General features: G+C 42.7%; 1 protein-coding gene across 1 annotated transcript; it reads left to right on the forward strand.

Annotated features, from left to right (window-relative positions):
• Window positions 1–8,912: 8,912 nt before the first annotated feature.
• Window positions 8,913–10,324, forward strand: LOC140190879 (hydroxycarboxylic acid receptor 2-like). Its single transcript, XM_072247811.1, has one exon. It carries the CDS (start codon window positions 8,913–8,915, stop codon window positions 9,957–9,959), a length of 1,047 nt encoding a protein of 348 aa, XP_072103912.1. The 3' UTR covers window positions 9,960–10,324.
• The last annotated feature ends 1,442 nt before the right edge of the window (window positions 10,325–11,766 follow it).

Below are 11,766 nucleotides of genomic sequence, written 5' to 3' on the forward strand. Positions count from 1 at the left end.
ATGGGCTCCTAGACCCAGGGTTCCTCAAATGCCTAATCTTTCATTCCACCAGCCTTCATGCCTAACACATTATCTTCCACCATTTCCACCAGCATCAACATGATCCACCACTAATCACATTTCTTCTCTTGCCTCACCTCTTTCTCTTCATGATTTCCCAGCCCAATCATCCCCCCCAAACCACCTCTGCAAAGTACTTCCCCTGTAACCCGAAGAGGTGCAACACCACTGCTCAGGGCTTTATCAGCCCTTCCAGATAAAACAGAAACTATAAGACAGAAATTGCACTTGCTCCAACATGATCTACTGAATTCGGTGCTCATTTGCACTCGTGAAAGCAAGTACAGATTAACATTAAACCGGCAGACAAAAGGGATGCTGTTGTAGTATGGCGGACTGACCTCTAATTTGCTGAGGCCAGGTGGCAACTCTCAGACACCTCCTCTTACTTACCCCTTAATAAGGACCTCTTTCAGGACAAGTAGGATACCATCACCAACCTCATCAATTCTGGAGATCTCCCATCCACTGCCATCAACCTCATAAATCCCTTAGCGTGCACTGCTAGTTGCTACCTCCTACCCAAGATCAAAAAGTCTGACTGTCCAGGTAGGCCCATTGTCTCTGCTTGCTCCTGCCCCACTGAACTCGTGACTGCATATCTCGACACCATTTTACCTCCCTTGGTTCATTTCCTTCCCACCTACATCCATGACTACACATGCTCTGGATCTCCTGAACAATTTTCAACTCTCTAGCCCTGATCACCTCATTGTCACCATAGATATCCAGTTACTATACACTCTATAGCCCATCAAAAAGGCCTCAAAGCTCTTTACTTCTTTTTTGACAACAGATCAGACAAATTCCCCTCCACCACCACCCTTCTCCTTCTGGTAGAGCTGGCCCTCACCCTTAACAATTTCCCTTTCACCTCCTCCCACTTTCTCCAACTCAAGGTGGAGCCATGGGTACCTGCATGGGCCATCTCCAGCTATACCTGCCTTTTCATTTGCTAAATGGGACAGTCTATGTTTCAAGCATCCCTGCTAAGGCTCCCCAACGTTCGCTGTGCTTCCTTGATGACAGTATTGGTGCTGCTTCATGCACCCATGAGGAGCCGTCAACATCATCAACACTGCCTCCAACTTCCATCTGTTAAATTCACCCTGGCCCCTTTCTCAGTCTCGAGATACAAAATGTCCACCAACGTCTTTCATAAACCTACCAAGTCCCGCAGCTATCTTGACTATACCTCTTCCCACCCTGTGTCCTGTAAAAATGTTATTCCTTATTCTCAGTTTCTTCGCCTCTGCTGTATTTGTTCCCAGGATGAGGACTCCCTTTTCAGGACATCAGAGATGTCCTCCTTCTTCAAATAACAGGGTTTCCATTCCTCCACCATTGATGCTGGCCTCACCTTATCTTCCTGCCACCTTAATTGGGGTAGAGTTCATCTTGTTCTTGCCTACCACCTCATAAGCCTCGGCTTCTAGCACATCATTCTCCACAACTTCTGCCGTATTCAATGAAACCCTACCAAACACTTCTTTACCTTGACTCTTTGCTTTCCATAAGGATTGCCACCTCTACAATTATCATGGCCAACTGTCTCTCCCCACTAACCTCCCTCCTGGCACTTATCCCTGCAAGCAGAAGAAATTTTACACCTGTGCACTCACCTCCTCCCTCACCTCTATTCAGGACCCCAAATAGTCCTTCCAGGTAAGGCTAAACTTCATTTGTGAATCTGTTGGGGGTCACCTACTGTATCCCATGCTCCCGATGTGGCCTCCTCTTACCTTAATGAGACTTTTCCCTACTCGCCTTTCACTTTCCCCTGGTGCCCTTCCTCCTTCCTGGTTTTCCATGGCCAACTGTTCTCTCCTATCAGATTCCTTCTTCTCCAGCTCTTTATCTTTTCCACCTGTCACCTCCCAGCTTCTTACTTCATCCTCCCTCCCCCACCCACCTGGCCAGCTTTCCCTCCACCCACTTTCTTATTCTGGCTTCTTCCCCCTTCCTTTCCAGTCCTGATGAGGGGGAAGGGGGAAGTAAAGAGCTGGGAAGCTGAGAGGTGAAAGAGATAAAGTGCTGGAGAAAGGGGACTCTGATAGGAGAGTGTAGAAGACCATGGAAGAAAGAGAAGGGGGAGGAGCATGAGAGGGAGGTGATGGGCAGGTAAGGAGATGAGATGAGAGAGGGAAATAGGAATGGAAATGGTGACGGGGGTGGGGGGGGGGGAGGTAATTACTGGAAGTTTGAGAAACCAATGTTCATGCCATCAGGTTGGAGGCTACCCAGATGGAATATAAGGTGTTGCTCCTCCAACCTGAGTGTGGCCTCATCGCGACATATGGATTGATATATCGGAATGGGAATGGGAAGTAGAACTGAAGCGGGCGGCTACAAGGAGATCCCGATTTTCTGGCAGATGGAGCATAGATGCTTGATGAAGTGGTCTCATTGATGTACAGGAGGCCATACCGGGAGCACCGGATGCAGTATATGACCCCAACAGACTCACAAGTGAAGCTTCATACCTGGAAGGACTGTTTGGGGCCCTGAATAGTAGTGAGGGAGGAGGTGTAGGGGCAGGTGTGGCACTTGTTCTACTTGCAAAGAAAAAGGCCAGGAGGGAAATCAGTTGGGAGGGAAGAATGGACAAGGGAGTCACATAGCAAGTGATTCCCGCAGAAAGCAGAAAGTGGGAGGAGGGAAAGACGTGCTTGGTGGTGGGATGGTTGAAGTAACAGAGAAATTTCCCCTTTTCTCCCTTAGTCCTGATGCAGCAGTGTTGCCTTGCATCTTTTGCCTCCGTAGGTGCTCTCTGGCCCACTGAGTCCTCAGACACGAGGAAATCTGCAGATGCTGGAAATTCAGACAACACACACAAAAAATGCTGGTCAACACAGCAGGCCAGGCAGCATCTATAGGAAGAGGAACAGTCAACGTTTCGTTCCTGACGAGGGGTCCCGGCCCGAAACGTCGACTGTACCTCTTCCTATAGATGCTGCCTAGCCTGCTGCGTTCACCAGCATTTTTTGTGTGTGTTCCACTGAGATCTTGGTTTTATTAAAGATTTAAGATTGTCTATCGTCAGTGCACAATTGTAAAGAAGAGTGAAATGATTGTTACTCCAGATCTAATGCAGCATTAAAAAAAACAGTAAGCATAAAGAAGACTATAAGCATGAAAACATACGATTAGGTATATACATAGATTGATTGTATGTGTTAAGGTGTATTCCACAGTTATGCAATCTAGCAAATATTTATTTCAGCAGCAACCAGTCTTCAGATCTGAATGTGGACTGTACATCGAAATGCAGCTCAGAACAATGGTCTTCCTGGAGCTGCAGGCTGGGGTTGATTGCAAACCAGGGAATACCTATTCACCTGAGATGTCTGCATGTGAATGAATGCAGCCAGAGAGACAGAGGTCATTCACCTAGGGTGTGTTAGTATGAAGATCTAGGTGTTGGAAATTGAGTTGCACATAATGTAGGCATTATGAATGCATGGTAACTACAGAAATTGTCCTGTTGATGCCTTTCTTCTCTAACATATAAAATGTGATGTTATATTGGGTCAGGAGGCCTCTTTGCCCAAGTGTGTCTCCAGTAGGATTCCTGCTTGTTTGGCTAAATAAAGACTTATATATCCTCCAGCTTTAGTGTCTCTGGTGGCTCAGTTACAAGACTATGTACATAAAGTGACGCTAGATACAGGAGTATCTGTACATAAGGTGACTGACAGGAAATGATAAAATTGTGGTGTTCCAGATTCTTCCATATATAATCTCTTTTCTCTTCCCCATCTCAATGTCCCCTCCACTTTGCAATATGGACCAACATTCCAAACAGCTCCTAATAATTTGCTGTGCCTTCATGCTAATTTTCTGTATATCATGTTCACAGGTACCTAGGCCCTTCCTGTGCAACAACTTTCTGTATTCTCACAGTCCAAAGTCCAGGTCGAGTTATTGCCATGTGCACAGATAAGTACGCGCATGCACAGATGAAGTGAGAAACAAGGGCACATAGCATGAGATAAGCAACATTCACAAGAAAAGTCAAGCATAAATTATGTACTGCTTTTACAAGAAAAAAACAACTAAAACAAAAAAAAACAGGTGGAGATATTTGATGATGGATATTGCCTTCTTGAGGTACTGCCATTTACGCAATTTTTCTGCTTTTCTTTTCCTTTACGCTCTTCCTGCATAACACAGCTATCTTATCAGTAGTCAGATGCATGTCTTGTTCACACTTTACTCCCCCACGTAGCTTCATATTATCAGTAAGTGTGGCTTCCATCCATCCTGGACTCGTTCGTTACGTGCCATGTCATATGATGTGGGTGATCATGGTCTTTCCATGACCATGGTTGTTCTTGGCAAATTTTCCTACAGAAGTGGTTTGCCATTGCCTTCTTCTAGGCAGTGTCTTTACAGGCTTGTGACCCCAGCCATTACTAATACTCTTCAGAAACTGTCTGCCTGTCACCCCTCTATATCTAATACAATGCCTACTGAGTGTATGTTCCTGGTCTTCTGCTGCTGTCGCCAATCCACTTCAAGGTTCGACATACTGTGCATTCAGAGATGCTCTTCTGCAACCCACTGTTGTCACACTGTTGGTTATAACTTGTCACCTTCTTATCAGCTTGAACTGATCTGGCCAGTCTCCTCTGACATCTCTCACTAACAAGGAATTTTCACCCACAGAGCTGCTACTCACCAGATGTTTTTTTTTTGTTTTTCGCACCAGTCTCTGTAAACTCTAGAGACTTGTGAGTGAAAATTGCAGGAGATCAGTAGTTTCTGAGATACCACCATGTCTGGCACCAACAATCGTCCCACAGTCAAAATCACTTAGGTCACATCTCTTCCGCATTCTGATGTTTGGTCTGAACAACAACAGAACCTCTTGACCATGTCTACGTGCTCTTATGCATTGAGTTGCTGCCACATGATTGGCTGATTAGATACTTGTATTATTGAGCTGGTGTACAAGTGTATCTTTTTAAAGTGATCACTGAAGGTAAGCCTTTAATTTGAACTGTGAATAGCTCAGGCATCAGTATCCTGTGATCCCTGTGGAGAACCATGAGCCAATATGAAGATAATTCATTTCATTTCCCTCTTTTTTTTCTGTTATTTAGCCAGACCTCTATCCATGCTATGAGATCTTGTCCTATGCTGTCTGGATTACCTATGTATACTACTTCTACTACTTTCCCTTTATCCAGCCTGCTCATTTAATGCACAAAGAACTCTGACAACAAACAAAATCTCCCTTTCATGAAACTACATATATTGACTCTGCTTGATGATTACGAATGCTTTGCTTTTTCTACGTTAATAATTGAATCTGCCATTTTCTCAGATTTTAGTGTCCTCCTCTGTTCTCCAAAACAGGAGTTACTTTGCAGAATTCCAGTCTGCTGGGGCCTTTCCAGAATCTTGAGAATTTTGCAAGATCATAAGCAACGTATCCATCATTTCTGTCACCTCTTTTAGAACCTAGACGTAAGGTCTCAAGTCCAGGGTTTCGTCAGCCTTTAGTCCCATTAATTTGCTTCATATTTCCTCCAATGTTTTTGAATCAGACTCCAAATCAGAATCAGGGTTACTATCACTGCAATATGTTGTGAAAATTGTTGTTTTGCAGCAGCTTCCATTGCCAGTTCAGAGTACTTGGTCTTTTTCCTCTCATAAGCTTCTTCAACACCATCTTCCCATGGTACTGTCAATCCCACAGCACATACCAGCTTGGCTGTAGTGGACCACAGGACCATGTCTGGCCGGAGTGTTGTAGTCGAAAGTCTGGGGGAAACACAAGCTTTTTTTATCAAGTCCACGTCCATTTTCCAATCCCGAGCAACCTGCAGAAAGCTTACCTCTTTTGATGTTATATTGTGCTCTGGACGTTGGCCGGCTGGTACAAATTGTGCAATGTGAACATTTCTTGCCGATGATTGTGGTGATTTTGTGGTGATTCGCCTCCATTCCAAGATTGATGCCAGCGGTCTGAGAAATTGGTTATGCTGCCAAGTGTACTGCTCCTGGCTGAGGCTCGTGGTGCATCCTGTTGAAATGTACCTTAGTAATCCAGCTACTTGACAAAGTCTTCTCCCCACCACTAGTTCAGGTTCTGGGGTGTGGGTAGGAGGTCATAAGTGGCTCTGATGACAAAACTTAGCCGAGATCCCTCCATCTCCCAGATGTCACGCCAGCTGAGTTTCGCCCAATTAATCCACTGGCCCTGCTTGGCCATTCAGACGGCCCTGGCGTGTCGCTCTGCCTCCTCCTGTCTTCTCAACTCCTCCACCACGAGCCGTCTCTTCTGCACTGATGTTGCCTTGTGCCATTGAGGAGCCTTTGTGACAAGCCTGAGCCCAGCTGTCCCATGTTAGACTTGGCCAACCACATCCTGAAGCAAAGAGCAAACTTAGCACTCTGAACGGCTTCAGATGGGGTCCACTTCCTCCCCGTTGCCACATGGGGTGCCACTGTTCGAATAACAGTATCTTCAGATTCAGTGAGGGTAATGACCAACCTTGCTTTGGTGCATTTGAATTCTTCCGCAAGACTTGCAATTGGTAATTCTAATTTGCCGTTCCCGTACAGTCCAACAGGACTTAAGCATCGTGGAAGTCCAAGCCACTGTTTCACATATGCGCTGACCACTCTTTCGAGTGAAAAATGATACCGTATCCATTAAATAGGGGCCATGGACAATTCTGATTTGATGGAGATGGACATGAAAGCACAGAGGAACATCTGGAGAAATTTCTGAAATGCCAGTTCACTGCTGTTGTTACTGCGCAGTCCAGAATCTCCCGGAGGGAAGGCCTCAAAATCCCCGGCTTTGCCTGCTGTTGGCAACCGAGATTGAGGTCGAATCGTTCAGACAGAGATGGCGCTCAGTACTCGGTGGCGGAGAGCTGATCGGAGGCTCGAAGTTTTCGGATGACTCAGAGATGGACTGTGGTTGGGCATGGCAGGGACAGATTTTCTTCCTTCTCCCGTCTGCGTGAGATGTGGGACATTTGAGAGACTTTGAACTTTTGACCGTGGTCATGGACTTCTTCATCAAGTTATGGTATTGTTGCACTGTTGTAACTATATGTTATAATTATGTGGTTTTGTCAGTTTTTTCAGTCTTGGTCTGTCCTGTGTTTTGTGATATCACACTGCAGGAAAGATTGTATCATTTCTTAATGCATGCATTACTAAATGACAATAAAAGAGGACTGCGTGTCTTCATAATCTAAACAAAATAACCAATGGTTTGGGTAAAGAGGTGGGACAAAATGATTAAATAAAAGAAATTCCATGCTGCGGTTCTGGATAGCACACTAGTATTAGCTAAGTGTTTAGCTGTTAAAATGCTTCATATTTATTTTGGAATATTGATAAAAAGGCACAAAAAAGGCATATCTACAGATTAATATTGCAGATTTTTAACTGATATTTCTCTACTTTTTTAATTCTAGTTTTCCTCTTTGAGTTGAGGATGACTCATTTCTGTTCCGCTTAATTGGGTTCCGGGATAGTTGAAGAGCCCCACCATGGGAAATTCAAACTTTCCCACAGACAAAAAAGCAGGTGTTAAATGATGAGTTGTTTAGGATGCTCTGTGTTATTTTCACTGTTTATGCTTGGTCACCACATACTTTGGTCATACACTTATCCTCAGTACCCCTGAGAAGCCCCTATCCATTTTGAACAGTGATGGGCCAAGGATTCACATGCATTGATGGGGAATCTATACTTTCTCAAGTAGAGTTTGAAAAGGTCCTTGAATTTTTTTTTGAAAACTTAATCATTCACAATAATGTTGCCTATTTTGGGAGACTGGCATGGAACAGATAAGGCTGACTCACTGGAGAAGTTTAAATGTGAGGAGAGCTTCATTGCTGGTGAAGTTGTCCAGGTGAGGAGAACACATCGGTTTACCAATAGTATTCTGTGCAGGATTCAGAGGATTTTTATGGAAACCACATTGATGCTACTTCTTCAGTACTTTGTAGTGTCTCCTGTAGGTTGTCCATGTCCTCAAGACAAACAGGCAGGTGGGAATCATGGTAAACTTGAGCATGGAGATAATAATGAAGTCTTGCCTTCAAATGATCCTCTCTATGTGGACCAAGGAATGAGTGAGCACATTAAAGGTGTGGGAGATTTTGCAGATTTGCTAAAGGCTTAAATGAATGTACAAGAAGTAATCAAGGGAATGTCACAATGTCACTCTTTTTTTGCCAAGGAAATTGAACACAAATATTGGGAGATCATGCTTCATTGATATCAGCAGCTGTTGAGATCATATCTGGAGGATGGAGTATAATGTGGATCTCCAATTTGAAAGTGTTGGAAGTGTTTCCGAGAAAGTATATTCGACTAAAACTTGAAATGTGATGATTATCTTATAAGGAAAGGTCGGAAGACCTGGAATGTATCTGCTGGAGTTTAGAAGAGAGAAAGGTGAATTGATTAAAAACATAACAGCTCACATGGTCTTGACAGGATGAATGTGGAAGGGACATTTCTTCATTATGAGAATCCAGAACTAAAGATAACTTGTTAAAATTAAGATTTTCTCTACTTAAGACAACACTCAACTTGCCTCACTTCCATTATGATAACTCTGAAACTCTGTACAATGTGCAGAATTTGTAGTAATTCATTTTGCAAATGGATCAGTTTAGTAAGGAGCTCTTGGTTCCGGTTCACAATCAGCAACCATGTGACCAAATAACCACTAACTTCAGATAAAACCTCCTGAATATTCTGGGTTTGTTTTAGCTACACCCATAAACTATGACATATTATGGAAATACTCTTTAATAGACTGCGTTCTTTCGCTTCCTCCCACACCTCTTGTAACATTTGCAACTCTCTCCACGATGGATAATGAAACACATGTATGCCCTTTAGTCAAGGAAATTTATTCAGCCTACAATCCACCGATACTTATTTTAACATTTATCTTTGGATTAACTGGAAATATGATTGCCTTGTGGATTTTCTGTTTTCACGTTAAATCCTGGAGACCAAACACCGTCTATTCACTGTGCCTGGCGATTGCCGACACTCTGCTGATCTGCTGTCTGCCATTTCGAGCCGATTACTACATACGTGGGAAGAACTGGATTTTTGGTGATGTTGTGTGCCGTCTGAAGATATACCTGATGTTTCTGAACCGGACAGAGAGCGTTGTTTTCCTTACAGTTATGGCACTTGATCGCTATTTCAAAGTGATCCATCCTCACCATAACGTGAACAAGATCTCTACAAGGACTGCAGTGAAGGTATCACTGGTTCTCTGGTTTCTAACAATGTTGATTTGTTTGCACTTTCTGGTAGAACCTCGTACCTTCACACATCACAATGTAACTCACTGTGAGCCATTTAACATAACTCAGCCTCTAAGCCCCACAGCATTTTGGACTAATAATATTTTCATTGTTTTCAAGTTTATTTTACCAGCTTCAGTGATCCTGTTCTCCACATGCTGTATTATCTGGAGGCTGAAGCAGATGAAATCTGAAATGAGGGTTAAATATGAACGAGCTATGAGGCTTGTGATAGTTGTGGCGGTAGTGTTTCTCATCTGCTTCCTACCGAGCAATATTGCTGTAATCGCCGTTTTAATTTCAAGCAATTTAAAAGACTGTAAGTTATTTGACATCTGCGCTCAGATATTCTACAATACACTGTGCATAACCTATTTGAACAGTGTGCTGGACCCGGTTATTTACTACTTCTCAAGTTCAACATTTAAAGAAACTTTGAAGAAAGCTCTTATTTCTCATAATATCAGATTATTCAGATCAGGAACAAAGCAACCATTACATCCAAAGCAAGAAATCCAACAAGCTGTTGAACCTAAAAGGTCTTCAAGTTGCAATACCTTTAATCATTTTCAAACGGAGTCAACAGGGAGTATATGAAGCTCAGCCAGTTATCTGCGTAATTTTTTCATATTTTCTCAGGAAGAAATGTGGCGATTATGTGCTGTATGAAATTACTTGCATTTATCTTATCTCTCTTTCATTGGGACTATGATGACTGATCCCTCAGGTTTCTCAGATAAAGTTTCTACGATTACTCACAACCAGCAACACTCATTTAGCCCCTTTACATGTTGCTAGAGAATATGATGTCAACATACAATCTCATTGATCACATGATGGATTTCTATGGAACTTTGCCAGGATCAAAGAGGACATGGTAAAGAAATAGGATGAATGTTTTGATAAAAAAAAGGGGAATCTGCCTAATATTAAACTTTCAATCATCTCCACTAAAAAATGTTGTGTGTGTGTGTGTGTGTGTGTGTGTATCAAGTTTGTTGTAATTTGTTTTATAACCAATTGTTTATTGCAAACTATAAAAGCATTTCCAATAGATTGTAATCAGTGTATGCATTCCTGATATTGATTTAACACTTTGGGGAATTTGGTTCTTTTCTGCTGCTGTTTCATTGAAATATGTAATGCACAGATGCCAGTTAACGTATTTGTCCTGTGCCGGTACTTTAAAACAAATTTCCAACCTGTGCCATGCCTCCCCTCCATAACGCTGCCTCTAGTTTCCCCCCCCCCCCCCCCCGGAAGTGATTATGGGAAGTTATCAAATCATATGCAACACACACAAAATTCTGGAGGAACTCAGCAGGTCAGGCAGTATCCATGGAGGGGAATAAACAGTTGACATTTTGGGTCAAGACCCATCATCAGGACAAGTGAAGCTCAAGAACCGTAGCATCTGCAGTAACTCATACTCTGTTGGCCAAATCGTATTCTGTGACTGATGTGCTTTCAGATATTTTGGACTAATGTGTGGCAGAGCCTACTGGGAGATCTATGTCTTGTTTGCATGGATTCAGAAATTGGGCACTTCTATTTACTGATGGCTGAAACTAGTCAAAGACATCTCTAACTGGTGTAGTAGCTACACCAAGCCCATCGTGCCTAAGTTTGTCGTGCTGGATAATCCTCCATCTGGAACTGTCAGTACAACTGAATACCAGTAACACTATTGTCATATGTTTAATTTTAAAACAATTTGGATAAGACATCTAGAATGATTAATTTGTCATATATGTGAACTGCTCAGTGTCTGATAGTTTTAATGTACTCAATAATGAATGGCTGTCATTTACACATCAGAACCTTATCAAGGCTGTTTTAGACATATCTCAATTTATTTCTACTTTGCATTTTGAACTGGACACGAGTTGTAATTATCTAAATATGAATATGCAAATAATAAAACTACTTGATTAATTTTAATTTTTACTCTTTCCTCCAATTCAAAATAGGTAAGCCATGTGATTTTATCTGTGATTCACGTGTGAAGTTAGGCATGGCAGAACAACTGCTGTCACGCAATCATCAACTGAGTCTCCATGCCCCTATTAGCCTACCACAGCTCTACTTTTCCAATTAAATAGATACTTAACTGATCCCAAAGGAAATTACAGTGTCACAGTAACATTGCATGCACAGATATACAAATATTATAAGTAGAAAGAATAAAAAATAAGTTACCTTAAACAGTCTAACAGGAGGAGGTCATCTCTTCCCCTGCTATAGGTTGACTCATCATACAGCCTGATGGCCGAGGGTAAGAGTGACCCCATATAGCACACTTTGCAGCAGCACAGCTGCCTTAGCCTATTACTGAAAGTGTTCCTCTGTTCAGCCAAGGTGGTATGCAGAAGGTGAGAAACATCATCTAGAATTGCCAGGATTT

Source organism: Mobula birostris, chromosome 31 (assembly GCF_030028105.1).
Source record: "Mobula birostris isolate sMobBir1 chromosome 31, sMobBir1.hap1, whole genome shotgun sequence".
In the NCBI taxonomy this organism is placed as follows: Eukaryota; Metazoa; Chordata; class Chondrichthyes; order Myliobatiformes; family Myliobatidae; genus Mobula; species Mobula birostris.

Bases quoted from the DNA above. Each gene is read 5' to 3' on its own strand.
- LOC140190879 (XM_072247811.1), top strand. From the start codon at position 8,913: ATGGATAATGAAACACATGTATGCCCTTTAGTCAAGGAAATTTATTCA.